General features: G+C 34.4%; 1 protein-coding gene and 1 long non-coding RNA gene across 3 annotated transcripts; both read left to right on the forward strand.

The window, feature by feature from the left end:
• Positions 1–4,844: 4,844 nt before the first annotated feature.
• LOC116165460 lies at positions 4,845–5,655 on the forward strand. 2 transcript variants are annotated; one of them, XR_004144155.1, is made up of 3 exons: positions 4,845–5,099; positions 5,149–5,350; positions 5,402–5,655. It is a non-coding gene; the product is annotated as an uncharacterized LOC116165460 (long non-coding RNA). The 2 variants fall into 2 exon arrangements; XR_004144154.1 differs by having other exon boundaries at positions 4,845–5,350.
• A 1,334-nt stretch (positions 5,656–6,989) lies between these two features.
• LOC116166129 lies at positions 6,990–9,731 on the forward strand. The gene is made up of 2 exons (XM_031480970.1): positions 6,990–7,251; positions 7,310–9,731. Exon 2 carries the CDS (start codon positions 7,315–7,317, stop codon positions 9,523–9,525), a length of 2,211 nt encoding a protein of 736 aa, XP_031336830.1. The 5' UTR covers positions 6,990–7,251; positions 7,310–7,314; the 3' UTR covers positions 9,526–9,731.
• Positions 9,732–19,598: the final 9,867 nt, after the last annotated feature.

Genomic DNA, 19,598 nt, shown 5'->3' on the forward strand with positions numbered 1-19,598 from the left:
TTCGGTATTCTGGAGATGGTGGTTATTTCCATTTACTTACAATGTCTTGTTGATATTTTATAAAAATCATTCTCATTTCATGAGTGTGCTTGCCGAAAAAATTGCTGCATCAAAATCAACTTGTACAATGCCTTTTTCTTCTTGGAAACATCTTGGTGAATCTTGGAGAATAAAATTTTCAATATTTCGGGCACCATGCTGGACGCCATATTGAGTTACTCTAAATGCTCAACTCTGGCAGAGTGCCATTAATCGATTGTGAAATTGACATAAAATAAGCTATCAAAATCAGTCAGAACAATTTAGTCATACCTCGAAACAAGCTTTTCAAGATGGCACCCAAATGAAAATCACCTTACTTGACAAACAATTTATAAGTAAACTTTAGTGTAACAACTACTTGACGAATTTTGAGTTGTATAACCATTGCAGGCCAACAGAATGAGCTTTTCCGAAAAACCAGTCTTTTATGCTGGTAGTATTATTGAATGCATTCCTACTACTTTTAATATTATTAATGGTATTAAACGATCTGTACGACTGAGGAAACTAATACATTTATTGACGATATTAATTTAGTACATAGACATCAGTTTAAATAGAACTAAACGATTTTCATCATATATATTTTACTAACGAAACAGAAAAATGCCAAACGTTGTAATGTTCTGATACAACCATTCCAGAACATAATTATGCAGTAGGTCCAATTCCAGCAGAGTCGATCGATACATTCTAACATTACAGTGTGAATAGTTAAAATTTATCGACTGATATCAGCTATTACATAACAAAGGAGCGGTAAGGATGAAACGGGGAAAGGTTGTCTTTATTTACATGAGGCAATAAATATTTATCGTTTATTTTGCTTCTAATCCCCATAGACTCCATTTAGATTTATAAACTCTTTTCAAGTTTAGAATGGAAGAATAAAGAAAAACGCAATTCTGCATTTGTCTCTGAATAAAAAATTATTCAAGGATAATGGTTATTGCAAAATAAACAAGATAAAACAAGGGATGATATTTCATCTTGTGCATTTTTAACAAATTAAGATTTGAAAAGTTGCTACCTTTTTAACAGACTTCTATGTTACACCCTCTATAAAAGAATTTTTACGTATGTACACAGAAGAGCACAATTCTGAAGCCAAATTCTGGTGCAATCGGAAATCTTAACATGTGAAACCCCAGATTAAATTTTAGTGTTGAAACAGGATGCTAGTTTCGAAGTTCTGCGTAACGTTAAAATGAAACGCTCACGTTGGTAATAAGCAAAGAGCTAAGTACTTATAAGCGTTTCTTAGTACACAACTTGGCCAAATGTGGGTGTAATTACAAGTCCGTTCGTCTGTCTGTTAGCACGATATTTCGAAAACGAGTAGACCGATTACGATGGAATTACGAGTGGATTCTTTATCAATTTTGTACATCGAAGTTCGCGAATTGGCAATGTAGGGCGAAAAATTTGACATCTCCGTTAATTATGAACGGAATTGCATGAAATTGATTATGGGAATAGTTCTAGTCATATAATAGTCAACAGTTCGCAGTGCCCTTTTCGTATCTCGACCATGTCCCAACCGAATTGCAAATTTTTTTAATTTACGAAGGTAAATGAAACTTTAGGTATATCTAAACATTACGAATATAAGTAAAACTAACGGCGTTTTCAAAATATTGTTTCGCGCTTGCGCAATGTCGGCTTTCTTATTTACAAAAGCATTTAAATGATAATCCACGTTTAAGAACTCAAAACCTTCCCCATAAAATTCAATTGAAAAAATTGACGGGGAACACTCCAACCGAGCAAGTTAAAAAACCGCCTTCCTAAAGGGAAGACTAACCGAAATATTAAATTAAGGAACAATCCATCAAGTCTTATCTAAAATTTAAAGGTTTAAGTAACCTATTTACCTAATTACATACTTACGGGAAAAATATTTATTAAATTACATTTAGACGAATAGAACGTAACGGAACAAAATCCATATACAACAATTAAACGGAAGAGATCCCAGACGGGGAACACTCCTAAGGCAAATTAAAGATCAGCCTTCCTAAAGGGGAATACTAACCGAAAAATTGACAAGACTTAATCCATCCAAAAGTTAGAAAAACCTAATTGACTAATTACATACTTACGGGGTTAATTACATTTAGACTCAAATGTTCAAGATTTAAAATGTTTAAATGAAATTTGATAGATATGCACCTGGAATTTGTGTTTTACATATTATGGCGTTATCTGCTACTGTGAAGGTTTGTTCTAGCTATTTGCACATTCATTCCTATTGTTAGCTTCCTAGCTTGAGCTAGGTGGCTATTGCGATAACCGTTTTTTGGAAATGTTAAAATTTCATCAAATGTCTACGTTTTAGATCGTTTTATGCGACATTTAAAGAATAACATTTTTTCCGTCTGTCTGTATGTGCGTACGTTGGCAATTGTCCGAGGTAACGGCTCGACGGATTTTGTTCAAATTTTGGATATGTATATTAGGCATACTGAAACGAAAACAACTAACCGGATTTTTGAAAAAAAAGTGTGGAATACCGCAACGGCATCAAACTTTTTTTTCAAATAGCAACCTACATTTTTTTTAAGTTATTCTAAAAACCTTATTTTTCTGTGTACAACCTATAAAAATGTTGCATAGAATATATTGCATTCGTTTCAGGAACAATTTATGGGGGTTTAACTGGATACACGAGACGAATTGGGGTGTATCCGAGGGCGTATAGAGTCATTTCTTTTGGGCTACCAGTTCCGGCATAGTGTAGGGCAACTTAATTTTTTGAAATAGAAACCTGAGTATTCTTATTCTACACCGGAAAATAATAAACTTTCGTGTGAAACAGTTTTGTCTAAACTTATTATTTTTTGAAGACACTCTTCTAAAAGCGCTATTTATGGATTGAGCTGTTCTGTCAAGAATTTGGCAACTGGTTTCATATCATAATATATTTTGTGGCAATATATTGTTTAGATTCGGTCATTAAATAACGAAGTCAGATTCACTCAACGATTCGATACAAAATTAGGACTTCGTTTCAATTATTTTAAAGTACCACATTCTCATATTGCTGTTTTATTCGTGTGCCACGAATGTTAAATTAACTATGCTATACCGTAAAAGCTGATTTATGAAATATTCCTAAATTTAGAACTTGAATTATTGAATAAATTTAATTTGCAAATCCCTTATTTGATTTCTTCCCTAAACGCGGAGGCGTGTATTTCCCATACGTCTTCGTTGTGTTAACCGAATCGAACAGAATCCCAACTAAGCAAACGAACAGGTATGGAAACTCCCGTATGTCGAGATGAGGTTGAATCGTCTCGTCAGCGGAGAATTCGATTTTCTTACAATTTTACAAAACCGGACATCACCGGACTGACATTCGACGATAGTTTTTTCGCATTTTTAAAAAGAATTTATTTCCTTCATTTTCGGATCGTAACACACTGAAAGATAATGAGACCGCAAATCAAATTTCACGTGAGTGTTGAGAAATTGAGGATTACGTGTTATAAAGGGCGGTATATAAAAAAGAATGGAAATTACTATTTTGCACCCCGAGGACTAAATCCGCATGTGTTGTCTTTCATTTAATGGACTAAAGTCTCACTTTTCCTCCTTCTACTTCCTTGTATCATATTTTATGGTCTAATACCGTTTTCCCCATATATTTTTGAATTTGGAATATCAATATCTCGTTCTTCTTGCACAAATTTCATCTTGCATTTCTCGCATACATAAATATTGTGTACTTAGCCATACTCGGGGCAATGAAAAGAACGTTTGCCATGCAAAGGCGCTGTGTGCGGAATATTGTAAATGCTGGCTACTGGGAGGACTGTCGCAATATCTTTAAATCGTTGCAAATTCTAACAGCTCCATCACAATACATTTTTGACTCAGTTTTGTTCGTTCATAGAAATAAATCAAATTATATAACGGATAAAAATGTTCATTCTTACAATACTCCGAACAAAAATCAAATATATAATGATAGATTACAATTAAAAACGTCGCGGCACATAATTATTGGAGCCCTGTGTTGTATAATCGTTTACCTTCTTGTTTCCAATCTCTAAATGAACAACTGTTTTCCAAGAAACTTAAAACGCGAAAATCCAATATATAACATCCAAGAGTTTTTAGATAACGACCTCAAGACTTTAACGCTTTAAGTTATTTTTTGTTGTTTGTATTTTTTTTTGTATTTAATTATTTTATTTCTAAATGATTTTTCATGTTATTTAATATTGTTCTATATGTTTCATGTATTTTATGTTTATGTGTTATACGATTCGACGGACGAGTGTAAGCATTTCTTCAATGTACCTATTAACACAATAAATTACTTACTTAATTACTTACATTTCTGCAAATATTTCCCTTCTGTGGTTTTCCCAATTAACTCTCTATACGTATTTTTACTTTATTTTTCGATTCTTTCCGTCTAAGTTATAAAATTGTTTGCCATTATCGTATGACGTTATTGTTGGTAAAATTTGACACGCGATATTTCACTCCTCCTCGAGTCACTTTGACATGTTTATCAGATTATCTTTTCCTTTCATATCACATTGTTGGTCCAACGTTGCATTGAGCCGGGCATCTTATTTTCAATACCGATCATCGCTTCTGTTATTGCGGCTTCAGCTTCCCTTTTTGCAGCTTCTTCCTTCGCTTTTGAGCTTCGATTTGTTTTTTTATGTTTTTAACGAAAGCGTTCGACTAATTCAGCTTCCCTTATTTGTTTAATCGAGCTGGTTTTACTAATTCTAGTGCTACTATAGTTTCGTTCACGATCATCAGTTTTCACCCAACAGAAATAGTGAAGCCCCTCCTCAACAATTACCGCCACATTTGAATACGACATTGTTATTGGTGTAATTTTTGAAGCCACAATCACACTTGTAAAGCGAATTGGCCGAATTGGGTAATCTGTCATCTGTCATCTTGCCTATTGCGTTTCTGCCGGTTTTTACGTTTTTACATCTTTACTTGCGTCAATTTGCCATTAATCTCCTTTATTCACACAAAATAGTCTTTATAAAAACTCGTCGGTGTATTCTAAAGATAGTCAGGTGAGTAATTATAAAATTTTATACACGATTTTTACATGCCTGTTTTTAGGGTTATATTATTCGCGATCAAGAAAAGTTGTACGCAAACATGAATGTCGCCGGTGCTGCTTTCTCTCCACCGAAAAAACGTTCTGCCAAGCACTTTTCAGTTGAAGACAAAACTGGCATTTTAAATATCTTCAAGGCATATTCGGAAGACAACCCGGAGGTATCTAAAACGGATAAAGTTGAGTTTACGGCTAAAGCAGCAGGTAATTTTCATCTTAGGCACATTCATTTTTACATATTATTGTGTAATTTAGGTGTAAGCATTCCGAGTGTCTACAAGATTCTTCGGGAGTATACAGAGGTACACGAACTTCATTCACCTAACAAATATTATCGACCACGAGCAATTTTGGACAATATTGATTCCGGAACTAAAAGTATTCTTCGGCGTTTGCTTCATTCTTTCTTTGAAAGAAATGAACCACCTACCCTGAGTAAAGTTTTGGCAGTGTTACACGAAGACGAAGACTTACCCCATTTGAAACGAACTACTTTATGGAAATTAATATTATAGGATTTAAATTGTTATGTACCTTTGTTTATATTCAAGTGCACTTGTAATTTCAAAACTTTGTGCTGCTGTAATAATACTTTTTTGTACTTTTCTCAATATAAACAGTGTTTTTATGTTGCATATTTACATGTATTTAACAGTTTGCAGGTTTTACTATTTTTGCCACGAGTTATGTTCAGAGAGATAGCGCCATAATTAGTCTTGAGTAAGTGACATTTCAATTTGATTTTTCAAATTTTCCGCTTTTTATAATTTTGTGGTTGTAAAACTGGTTGCTGCTTACATTGGCCCAAATTTTGTAGGAGTGGCTTAACTATTTCTGTTGAGTGAACGAACTATAGTTAACAAAAGGATTATTTCTGGACCTTGGAATGGCCCTGCCTTAAGCAAGACACTGCTGGGAAGGGTACTTCATGGAAATGTAAGCCAGACTGCTAACACATTTTCAAACAAGCATACTACTAGTCACGTATGTCACATGAGTAGTGAAGATAAGGATGACTTGGATGTTTTACATGACTTAGTTAAACAACAATGGCAAATAGACTCGTCTGGAGTATATAAGCTTGAAAAAGCAATGTCCAAAGAAGAAATGGTCGCTCAGTCTATAATAGATAGAACCATGACAAGATCAGGAGGAAGAATTGAAACCGGACTCTTCTGGAGAGATGAAAATGTAGTACTTTCCGGAAGCAAGTGAGAAGACTTATTTGCACTGAAAGAAAAATGGACAAAAATGAACAGTATGGCAGAAGACATTGTCAGAAATTCGATGAACTGGTGAAAAAGAAGTATATACGAAAATTGAACAACAGTGAGATATGTGGAGATCAATTCAAAGTCTGGTATTTACCTCATTTTGGTATAATTAATCCAAATAAACCTGATAAATTACGAATTGTTTTCGATGCTTCTGCCAAGAGTAATGCTGTCAGTTTGAACGATTTTTTATTGACAGGTCCGGACAAATATAACTCTCTCTTTAATATACTAATTAACTTCAGGATCTGCAGATATGCGTTCACAGCTGACATTAAAGAGATGTTTTTACAAGTTCACGTTAAAAAAGACGACTGTAGTGCACAACGCGTCCTTTTCAGAGAGACGGATAGAACGAGAGAACCTGACGTTTATGAAATCGAAGTTGTTTTCTTTTGATCGACTTGTGGTCCTTGCTTAGCTCAGGAAGCTAAGAATAAGAATGCGCAAGAGTTTAAACTGACTCATCCAGATGCTGTTCACGATATTATAGAGAAACATTACATGGATGACTATTTGGGTGGAGCAGACACAATTGAAGCAGCCCATAAATTAATTGCAGATGTGATTTATATACACAGTAAGGCAGGTTTTCAGATTTGCAATTGGATTGCGAATGATATCAAAATTATTGACCATATTGATTCCAAATTAGTGGCCGATGGAATGAAAACTTTGAGAAATGAAAACGATAAGAATATCGAAAGAGTACTTGGCATATTTTGGAACCCAATTAATGATACTTTCGAGTTCAAAACCAAATTCCACAAAATTGAAAAGGATTTGTTGGAAAATATAAGAAGACCGACGAAAAGGGAGATTTTGAAAATTGTAATGTCAGTTTTTGATCCACTGGGATTTATTACAAAGACAAACATATTGATTCAAGGTAAGATGCTGATACAGGATGTTTGGAGGAGCCAGTTAGGTTGGGACGACGAAATTACAGATAACTTGGCGAATAAATGGAACATATGGATTGAGGAATTGAAGAAAATGTATAATTTCAAGATACCACGACAATATTTCACATTCGATAGGAGTTCAAGTCATTTGCAGCTGCACATATTCTGCGATGCTTCAGAAAGATGCTATGCTTCAGTAGCTTATCTGAGAATACAATATGGAAATGAAGTACAGGTCAGTTTCGTAAATGCCAAAGCAAGAGTGTCTCCTTTAAAACCTATGTCAATACCAAGGTTGGAACTTCAAGGGGCATTAATGGGTGCACGCTTAGGTAACTATCTAATGAAGAATTTAAACTTGAATATTTCATCCACGACATATTGGACTGATTCAAAAACAGTTCTCCATTGGATTCGATCGGAAGCTGGACGTTTTAAAGTATTTGTAGCCCAAAGACTAGGTGAAATTCAAGAATTAACATGTGTAACTGACTGGAAATATGTTAGATCTTCAGACAACGTTGCGGACGAAGCGACGAAATATGTTATCAACTCCTCAGTATCAGCAGATTCTAGGTGGATATGTGGGCCAAAGTTTCTACTATTGAATTCCCAGGAATGGCCAAGAGAAATCGAACATGATTTGAAAATTGATTCAGACAATTTAGAAATGAAAAGACTGGAGTATACTTGCATCAACTTTTCAGCACAAGATTTGATCCCTGATATTCCTAATCCTGAAAGATTTTCAAAATGGACGAGACTTCTTAGAGCTACAGCCTACATAATCCGAGTAAGAAACATACTACGAGCAAAAGTTTTCATCCGGAACGAAATTACCGTTGAAGAGTTGTATGAAGCTGAAATTATTCTTTATCGAAAGGTACAGATGGAATCTTTTCTAGAAGAATACAAGATGTTACAACAAGGTCAAATAATCAAGAAAACGAGTCGCCTCTTTTCATTGTCTTGTACGTTCAGAGAAGAGGACAAGTTGATGAGGCTAGATGGACGATTGAATAATTCTTCATCTTTGAATTTCGATACGAAACATCCGATAATATTAGACCCGAAACATAGAATAACTAAACTGATAATTCAACATTATCATGAAAATGCATATCATTTTGGACAAGAAATAGTACTCAACAAATTACGATGTAAATTTTGGATTTTACGTATGAGACAAGCAGTGAAAAATGTTTTCCATAATTGTCAGCACTGTAGCAATAGGCGAGCCAATCCCATGATACCAATTATGGGACAATTACCGTTATGCAGAATAGAACCAACAATCAGACCATTCATAAAATGTGGAGTGGATTATTTTGGACCCTTTGAAGTTGCAGTGAAGAGAAGCAGAGAGAAAAGGTATGGAGTTATTTTCACTTGTTTAGTAACCAGGGCAGTTTACTTAGAAATTGCTCATGACCTCACGACTAATGCTTTTATAAATGTACTCCGGCAATTTGGTTGTAGACGTGGGTTTCCTCACGAAATCCATAGTGACAATGGATTGAACTTTAGAGGGGCTGAAAGGGAAATTTCGCAACATCTTGACAATTTACAACAAAATGAAATAATAGAATTTTGTTCTTTGCGAGGAATTAAATGGCATTTTAATCCTCCACATGCACCACATATGGGCGGCATATGGGAGCGGCAAATTCAAAGCATAAAGAAGATATTAAAGGAAATTCTGAATACTAGGTATCCTCAAGAACATATACTCAGAACCTTCCTCATAGAGTGCGAAAATATATTGAATTCCAGACCTCTGACACACGTTTCTTCCGATTCTCATGACTCTGAACCTCTAACACCAAATCACTTCCTGATCGGACCAGATTTTGTAGCACAACCTTGGACTGTGACTACTGACAATCGAGATCTTAATCTTATGAACAGTTGGAGGTCAGCTCAGCGTTTGGCAGACTTCTTTTGGAAGCGATGGCTTGATGACTATTTACCAACAATTATTAAACGGTCCAAATGGTATCAAGAACAGAAGAATATCAAAGTTGATGACATTGTTATAATTGTTGATCCAAATGGAACAAGAAATGATTGGCGAAAAGCAAGAGTAGTTAAAACGTATCCTGCCAAAGATGGTAGAATTCGTATAGTTGACGTCAAGGATGGGAATGGAAAGGTATACCGAAGAGCGCTGTCCAAACTCATTGTACTTGATCTTCAGTAGTAATTGCTGGAAGAGAGGCAATTACTAGGGTGGAGAAATGTTGAATTTATTTGTATCAAGTTCACTGAATTATTAAAAAATGTTGCCATAGAAATAAATAAGGTTGTTAGAAAAATTATAAAAAACCGTCATAATAAATTTAATTTAAAAGCTCTTGTCAAATTGTTCTTCGACCCGGACAATATAATATATCACATTAGGTAAGAGTCAATAACACCTTGTTTACAAAAGATGTATTAATTGTGAACTACAAAACAGTTAAATCAATGTCTAACGTTATAATATGCATATTGCTTGGGAAACGTATGCTAACAATGGAACGATAAGTTGAGTTTCAGAGGTTTAGGCAATTAATTAAGACCTTCATTGTAATTTATTTCAGTGCAAGCGTGTCTATTGCACAACGTTAATTTACAAAAGGCAATAATCACTTACCGATGTAATGAGTTTATTCTAGCCATTATAATTGATTAGACCAATTTTAGTTTTAGACTTTTGCACAAAATCTACTTGCACTCGTTTGTTGCCAAATTCCATACTGTTTTCGGTTGACGGTACAACTTCATTTCCACCCACTTTAATTTGGAAACGTGTTCTAACCTTCTTTTTTCTCATTTCATACCTACATTGCAATTCGCCATTGCAAAGGTTCTTGACATTGTATTTATTATATACATGTGTTATTAGTTATTGCATCCGAGTCCACGTTAACCATCCAACTTGATATAGCATTGCAATTTTTCAAAAGGAATGGACATATAGGTCATCTATAATGGCAACTAACAATCATTCATTCCAATTTCCAAAAGAGGAACATTAACATTCCTGGAGCTTTTTATTTACAGTTTGCACATTTACTTCATTTGTATGTATGAAAATGAACATAACGTACCGAAATGTCACAGAACATTGGTGAAGTACAAGGTAAATGGTCATTTTTGCATTACTTAAAACGGAAACTGTAACTAAAGCGATGATAACATCGAATAGACAGTTAACGACCGGCATTTAAACCAAGCCATCGTACTTGCAATGTACATCAACATTTCAATAATTGAATGTAATTAAATAATTCCTAACACAAACTGTGTCTAAACTTTGCAATCACCAGTTCGATGATGTAATTTCATTACCTAAATGCCATCGCTAATTTTGCACTACCTACAGTAAAGCCCAAAGTAACTCTTAGAAATAATGAGATGCTAATTACAAACACTAACACACTTGAAAACTGCAATACCTTATCATAAAGTCTCGGCGTACTTAAATTCTAATCACGTACATACGGAGACGTACGGAGATCCTTTCATCACTAATGAAAAAAATGTAATCAATATGTCATTAAATAAAGAGAAATACAACCTGTTGCCTAATGATGAACAACTAAAGATTCTTACATTCGCACGGTGAGCATCCTCAATGCAATTTCGCAAAGTAAAGGTTAATATCACGCGAAATTAGAAAACTAGCGGACGTATAAGGTAAGGAAAGCGGTTCTGAAAAACAAGGTTTGTATTACATAAGGCTGTTTTTTATTTCCCAAAAAAAACAGCAGCATGACACCAAGTTCTAATTGAGATTTTTTTCTAATTACAATCGTAGAAACACAGTGTCGGGTAGGGCTTCATAAATTAAGCATGTATATAACTGAAGGGGTTGGTTGAGTGATATGTAGGTATTTTTGCCACAACTCTATAAAACAAATATTATGGGAAGGTATAGGATTTATTCCTACACCTAGGTATACTTTTTTTATCACAAGGAAGACCACAACAAACATTTTTTTCTAAAGTCAGAAAATTTGCGTTTATTATTTTTAATACCAACTGAAACCAAGCCCACCAATAAACCAAAATAAAGTTTTAATAACGAAAACAAAGCTGTCATGAGCAACAAACTCTGTTCCCAATCCGCAAACCTTCTTTGTAAAACAAATTACCTGTGACGGATTAAAGAATACCACGAATAAAATTAATTAGTGATTCGATTAATTAATTCTCCTGATGTTCTTTATTATTGTGTAGTCATAAGTCTATTTAAACATTGCAGAAATCGGGTCTAGGAAAGTTTACCAACAGTTGGCCGAAAACATTTGACCGATTGGGCTACAGACGGACGTTTTTGTACGCGTGTGCATTCAAAAACGCACGTACAAAACAATTTCGTTATATTCTGAGCGATGTCCAAGAAAGTGGTTGATTTAGTATTGGCAGCAATGGCGTGCACTACTGTGCTGTGCTCCAAACAAAAATGAACAAAATAATTCAATAAATTCCCACAGGAATTAACGCGGGAGTGTTCTACAATCAGACATTACTTTAAAATGAGAAATGAGCAAATTCAAAACTTTTTGTATGATTTTGTATGATTGCGCATTCAAAAACGTGACGTTTTTGTGCATACAAATTTATGTATGTGCGTTTTTTTAATGCACGTATATAACCGCATCCAATAAAGCCAGTCTGCTAGTTCAACGAAAATTTCCCGCGGCTTGGAATAAAATGAACCATCCAACGAAGAAGCTTTAATAATACTTTGTATTGTGCTACATGGCTACTTAAAACCTTGGAAAGTTATTATTTAAATTTAAATTGTAAGGGATTCCCCTAAAAAGGAATTTATAATTATTATAATTGTTTCGAAAGAGTAGGTAAATGCCGGTTTCCCTAAAACAAAAAACTCCATAGAAGGTCGGCATCGAGGATTCGAGCTACAAATTTCCTGCGACCATCCTAACACAAGGTGCTTTTTTTGTGGCATCCAAAGTTTTTTTGACCAGAATCATATTTTTAAAATTTTTCAGTTTTTAGAAGTTAATTTGGACCTATAAAATTTGTTTTGTCATTTTTTAAAAATAACATCTGGCACATGGCCACCTCCTGCAGCCAAACATAAATTGGTTGGCCTTTGCCAACACCTTCTGAAGAATTTCCGGCAATTTCGTTTCGAATGATTTTGTCTTAAGTTATTCGAGAGTCTCCGGTTTGTTGCCACACACCCTGCTTCTCAAATATCCCCACGAGAAAAAGTCAGGGGAAGACAAATCGGGTGACGGCGCGGGCCAGTCGAAATCTGCATTTTGGAAATTAATCGATTGGAGAACATTCTTTTTAAAAAAGCGATTGTTTGACGAAAAGTACAGCAGGTTGCGCCATCCTGTTGGAATCAGTAATTCTCCATACCGAGACGAGACTAAGGTTCAGTCTATTTATTTGCACTGGTTTTTTTAAATTTTAATCAAGAAAATCCATTGAAATAGCACGAATTTCAATTGTTTACATAAACCGTTCCTGACCTTACTGATTTAGGACTTAATTACCATAGGTCTTATACAACTGTAATTTTTCTTAAATCCAGGAAGCCTTCGACAGATTTATTTTGTTTTATTGGCGGACAATTGATTTATTAAACTTGTACCCTCATCAATAGCAGTATACCTGCTTACTCAAATAATGGTAATTGTCTATGCGGAAAAAAACAAGATTTGGATATAATACTTAATAGGATCTCGCGGATTGCTTTATTTAAAAGCTCTTAATGCTCTCATTGTATTTTCATAAGTTTATGGCATTAAATCCAATCGTTTCTAGGTATAGGTACAGTGACTCAATTTAGAACAGTGGATAGAACTGGGTATCACGTTTTTGATTCGTAGTTCGTTCTGGTCGCCATATTGGGTCTAAAACGCTATAGGTACTTTAGTATGAGTTTACACTTTTTTGTGACATATGACATATCCATCTACAGTTACTGTAGGTATAGATACTTACATATTTACCAGGATATTTACAGAGTAGTTAAGACCATAAAAGTAAGATATTACAAAATAACTTAACCAGATTAACTTTAAGTAATTAAGTAACAAAGAATTCAGTGAAACTTTCCTACTTAGTTACATTACCAGATACATTTTATGAAAGATAATATTTTTAGCTGCAGAATGGTAAAGAAAGGCCTTAAAATACGCATAATTATGTTTCGTGATTAGCAGATAGGTAAGGAAGGTCATTATTATTTGTCATGCCTTCGTGGTGCCTCTCATATGCTCTACCCCCTTTTTGGATAGTGTGGTGAGACCACGCGAGGCCAAACGAGACTAGACGAGACGAGACGAGACGAGACTGAGCCAGGGCGAGACGAGACTTTGAGTTAGTCTCTCGTCTCGAGGTCACGAGACGAGACGAGACCTTCTCTCTCTCACGGCAGCACTAGTTGCTGGATTTTCGAGTGGATTTTGCTCATAATCTCATTACTTCGACGTCGACGAGTTTTATTCTAAAACTGTGATATTAAAGAACCGCTGTCGTTAAATTTAGTCACTAAACGTTTAATTGTCTTCGATGTTGGCGCATTCCGACCGCGATATTTATCCCTATACGCACGTTGTGCCAGTGTAACTGATTCAGAAAATAAAATCTAACAATTTCAGTTCAATCTTTTGGCGTGTAGTGCTCCATGGCAAAATTGTACTGGATTGACATTTCCAACGCGCGCTGCCACATTTGAATTTGCTGAATGGCATTTTATTCCAGTTTGACATTAGGTACCACAAAAAAAGCATCTGTTATTTGAAAATGTATAAGAAGCCATTCCGAAGGAGCAAAACTTTTTATAAATATCCCGAAATTTCCATTTATTGTCCCGGCTGTACTATAAGGTAAACGTGACAACGTCGCACGGGTCTCGCACAGTCACGAAGACGGAAATCACGTGGTTGCACGCGGCAAGAAGTAAGTGCAAATTACCTAGAATATAACACCGGCTAGCTAACCCAATTACTTACTGTAGAACTTCTCCTTTTTCCTGAAAAATTTCCGTCAAATTTGGACAGTTAATTGAACAATTTGCATGTCAAATCACACACCAAACCGTAACAGTTTGAATATATCTATTGATTAAAAAGTTACAATGTTCTCCCTATCAATCACATTTCCTATTTACAAATTTTCCTAGGATATTCTAAATAATTATATAATTAAAGTATTGCAAAAGGCGATTAAAACACGACAAGCTTTAAAGGTTGCTAAGAAACGTTACTTCAAATATGACATGTGAAACTATAATCTGGGATTGATATAAAAAATACTCACTCGGCCGGTTGCAGGAAAGTGAATTATAATCAAAATCCTAGATTATTTGCCAAATCTGAGATTAAACAAGAATTTTGACATTTGATTGGCTGCATACTGTAGTATAAAGCCAATCAAATGTCTTAATACCGGATTAAACAATAATCCTGGATTATTTTTTTTGTGCAACTGACCGTCAGATCGCTTTCTGCAAATGCAAAAGATGTCTTTGGCTCGTATCCTTTGTTGGAAAGTTTCACAAACTTGATTTGTGGTATGCTGCCAAATCGGTTCCTCTTTTTAATCTCAGCATTGTTTGAAGGGAATGAATGCACCAATGTATAGAGTATTTAAATAGCTTTGACCTTTCCTTCATATATGCCAGCATTAACGATACATTTAGCTTCCTATTCAACCACGTCAACAACTTTTCATATTCGATTTTGCAGGTACCAACTTTTTTTGCTTCAGCAACAAGTCAGTGAATGGATGGACAATATAGGTATTCTTTTCTTCAACCGAAGTCATTTTATTTACAAAGACGGTAATTTTTATAAGCAAACGTCAAGTGACATTTCCATGCAATAATGCAATAATAATAATAATAATTGTTCGAACTTGGGTTGAGGTGAATTTTTCATCTGTGGCAGAGATGGGTATTACCTTAGACCAGTTTCGAGCATTCTGCCGGCTACTGCGAATTAGGTTTTTCTGCAATTTTCCTAATGCGTAAGGTAAATACCGGAGTAGTATAAATCAACTTAAGACCTTCTGCAGAGGCACCTCTAAAAAAACATTATGCGGGTCACTCTGTAATTGGGCGCAACCCTGGCTCAGAACAAGAGAGGGATAATTAATAAATAAATTACGAATAATCAGCCCACTTAATTAGACATGTATTCGTGTATAACCTGAATATGATTTCACCTTATTTCCCGTATTTTTTACTCCATTTAACCGACTTCGTTTTTCGTGTACAGTTTCCAAGATGCCAACGGTCACTCTCTCGGCCACTCTCGAATGTGGGACACTGTAAATTTTAAAAAATAATCGAATACAATGTAAGTTTAGATTCACAGACAAAGGTCAGTCTATATTTTTCCCAAACATTTCTACAGCATCCTAAACTTTTTCCACATACGATGAATGTTGGTACGAAAAACGAAAATCATTATACTGACTACCGTACAGACCTCGGTACAGACTGATTCATTAAAGATGAACACTTGGCCTCAGCACAGAAAATTGACAATAAAAATATGGAAACGATCATAAATTTTCGTGTAAGATAAAAGACAAGAAATATTCTAAACTTCTTATCGCATGAAATTAGTCTCGAAATTAGTAACAATAACCACCTGAAAACAATCAATCTATCCGTGCAAATCTTACACCTTTCAAGATCAAATATCTATTTTAACAAAGTATTGTTGTAGGTACCTACTATAAACTAACATCATTGCAACTATAATATGCCATTATTTAATTATTTAATAGGAAGCCTACCGGCTTCGTACATACAATCTTGGCCGATTATCGCACGTTAATAATCACTTTCACATTTCCTGACCTTTAACTTGAGAAATAACTATGTATGTGGATATCTTCAATTACGTATCGTAGTATCCACACAATAGGTAATGTAATGTTTCTTGGCTTTCATCGTCACGATTTACGAATTAAGATAGAGATTCGGGAATGTGAAATTTTCATATCCGCTAACTATCCATATAAATAAAAATGAATGTGTGTATGTCTCTTATGCATACCTAAACCATTCATCCGATTGCGAAGATACTTTGGGGAATGGTTGGACGTATGCCCGCGAAAGTTTCTGATTTAGTAAATTTGCGCCAGGTGAGGGGGCGCGAATAAAATGATCAAGAAATCCCATACGAAAATCTTATCCGATTATTAACCAGCAGCATTTGTTTCTAATTTCGATACAACACCAGACTAAATTGAGCTTCTTTAATACAAATTCTTACGAAACAGACATTATATAGGCTCATAAGAAGATCCGGAGTCGAATTCAAGTACCAAAGAATAAAATCAAAAACTGTATTGGGTTATTGCCCATCAACCGGTCATTTTCAGATTCTGTACCGAAATCTATCGCTAAATAAAAATTTCACTACAGCACCCAACATTGCTTGACATGGGGGTCATTTAAATCTGCGTGTTCACTGCACTACGCTGTAGGTCGTTTTCGTTATTACATAAAAATAAAAATTGAGTGGAGAACATTCCGAAATGAATCGATTGTATAGCTAATTATTTTTCAATGCTTATTACCACCACAATTTAAAATTAACATATAATTAATGTGAATGATGTGCTTTTATCGTACACTCTAATTATCAAATATAACAGCACAAAAGCACTCGCTTATCCACGTAAGAATCATCAAGTATTATCTAATGTTATTTATTAGTCAATTACTGACGATAAATGAAAAATATTAATTCACAAACAAGGCTCGCTATCTTTCTATTAATCTAAATGTTAAACAATTAAGAACTTTATGATTACGATACCAATGTACTAATTGTTTCCGAAATTTCATCATAAAGAGAAATATACTTTTCAATGCAAATAAACAGACTGACCTAGAGCCTGTAACACAAACTATACAATTGTAACAACTTCGAGGACGTCAAATGGATCTGACCAGGTCAGTGAAATATCTGGAAACATTTAGATGACTAAATGACTCCCGCCTGACTGGAAAGGGCACATTGAGCGAATAAGCAAAAAGGCCACTCCATGTCTATTGGGAATGTCGAAGGGCTTTTGGTTGTACATTCGGCTTGAACCCTCGAATGGTATATTTAAGTTACACTGTAGTGACAAGGCCAATAATACTGTATGGTGCACTTGTATGGTGGCCTGCCATGCGCATGGCAACCTACAGGAAGCAGCTAGGAAAGGTCCAGCGACTCGCCTGTCTGAGAGGTACTACAGTAAAAATATCACTTATTTGTTGCTATGGGAAAGAAAGAATTTAATTTGCTGTCAGTTACCTTTGTGACAATCTTGGGATAGTGAAAATTAATTTATTCATTCACATTTTACATCCAAAATGGTTTACACACTAGGCGAAAGAGTGGAAATTATTCATTATCTAATACAAATGTAACTAAGCAAATTAGCAACAAACAAGTGATATTTTCGTTTGTTTTTGTTTTCTATCTGAATAAATTAAGATAGATCGATTAAATAAATTTTTTGTTCAATGAAATTTTTTCAAAAACTCACCGTTTTCGAGATAAGTCGAATCCAAAAACTTTTTGAGTTTTCTCAAAATTGCCACACGGTACCAACCTGGATTTTTGGAGTTAAGCTTTTCTAATGCAACTTGAACGATTTACTTATGCAAAAAAAGATACACATAAGATTTTGTAAACATTTTTCTAGTCAAAAATGACACACCCCCAAATTGGAGTGTGCAAACAATTCAACCTTTGAACATGACAATATCAAAACCAAACTTACCTTTAAAATTTTAAAAGTTTTTCAACTGCATGACAACGAAAAGATCACTAGATTTCTACTTTTTCAATCTGCTAAAGACACGTGGTATTAAAAAACTGCCTCTAATCATTGAATATAGTGTTTTTATTCAATGCTCTAATCTATATTCAATTTGTGCATGCGCAACCAATTTTTGACTAGACGAATATTAGTGCTTTCATCGATAAAACGCGCAATATTTATTACTTTTCGTACGAGTGTAAAGCTATACTTTTGCGGTTTTCAACTAATTTTTGGACAATTGTCCTACATTCTTGAAATACAATTTTTAATAGAGTTACCGATACTTTCTGAAGAACTTATCTTGAACGGTTTAAGAGATACGAAGTTTTGAATCCCCACATTTTTAGAGAAAAATTGACATAAGTATGTCAATGACAATCAAAGGACCCAAATTTTAAATGAAGTTGAATTCAGAATAAGATGTCGCATTTAAAGAATAATAAAAAATGGTATGCTTCTATTTGAAAAACCCAGATGGCGCTACGTTCCGGTACTTACGGAAGCGGGAATATTGATATTATTTTATTTCAATTCGCAATAAGTAGCCGATTATGGCTGTGAACCAAATTTCAACTTCAACTGCAAGTTAAAAAATCTTCTAACGAATAGGCTACATGAATCACCCTGTATGTTAATCTAAAACGATAGTATACCAATTAAATTTTCTTTTTGAAAATATACGACATCGTAAGTAATATGTAATCTCGTATTTAATAAAATTTCAAGCATTTCAAAAAATTAGAAAAGATTTTAAAAAACCTCTTTAGATTTTAATTGTAAAAGATGGTTTACTTTTCAAAGATATAACACACAAAAAAAATTCAGAAAAGATTCGAAAAATTTAAATAATTCACGAATCTTTTTGAAATCATGTTTGGATATTTTATCACTTGAATCTTTTTATAATATCACCCATAGTGTGTTATATTCCTGAAGTTAATTTTTATTTTTAGATTAAAATATACAGGGTGTTCTGTTTAAATAATGAGGTTAGGTCCGATAACTCTTTTATCTGTTTTTTTGATTTTATTCGGAAAAATTATATGCCCTTATAACATTGCTTGCGAATATTTCCGGAAATATAGCAAAATTCCCTTGAAAATATTCGCGTCTCACATCACTACACCCTATAGCCATGTGTGCAAATACGACAATTTTTATTTTTAAGGTTTTAAGCTCGGTTTTAAGTCGGTAAGTGTAGTACAATTGGTAAAAAATGGATTTCGCTTAGTTTGGTGTTGGGTGTGAACTATTCGCAAACATAAACAAAGCTACAAACGGCTACAAATAATTGAGTTCGTGGGCTGTAACCGCGAAGTCGCAAATACCAACTTTATATTACAAGCTTCTCTTAAGCATGAAATTAATAGTTTAGAGGTGATTACAAGTACCTATTACTCTCGCTATTACCTATAGCACAATTCTGTTAATGTGCATTCTATAATTGCTTTTTTTTATACCTTGTAA

The sequence above is a fragment of the Photinus pyralis genome, unplaced genomic scaffold, assembly GCF_008802855.1.
Source record: "Photinus pyralis isolate 1611_PpyrPB1 unplaced genomic scaffold, Ppyr1.3 Ppyr1.4_LG3a, whole genome shotgun sequence".
In the NCBI taxonomy this organism is placed as follows: Eukaryota; Metazoa; Arthropoda; class Insecta; order Coleoptera; family Lampyridae; genus Photinus; species Photinus pyralis.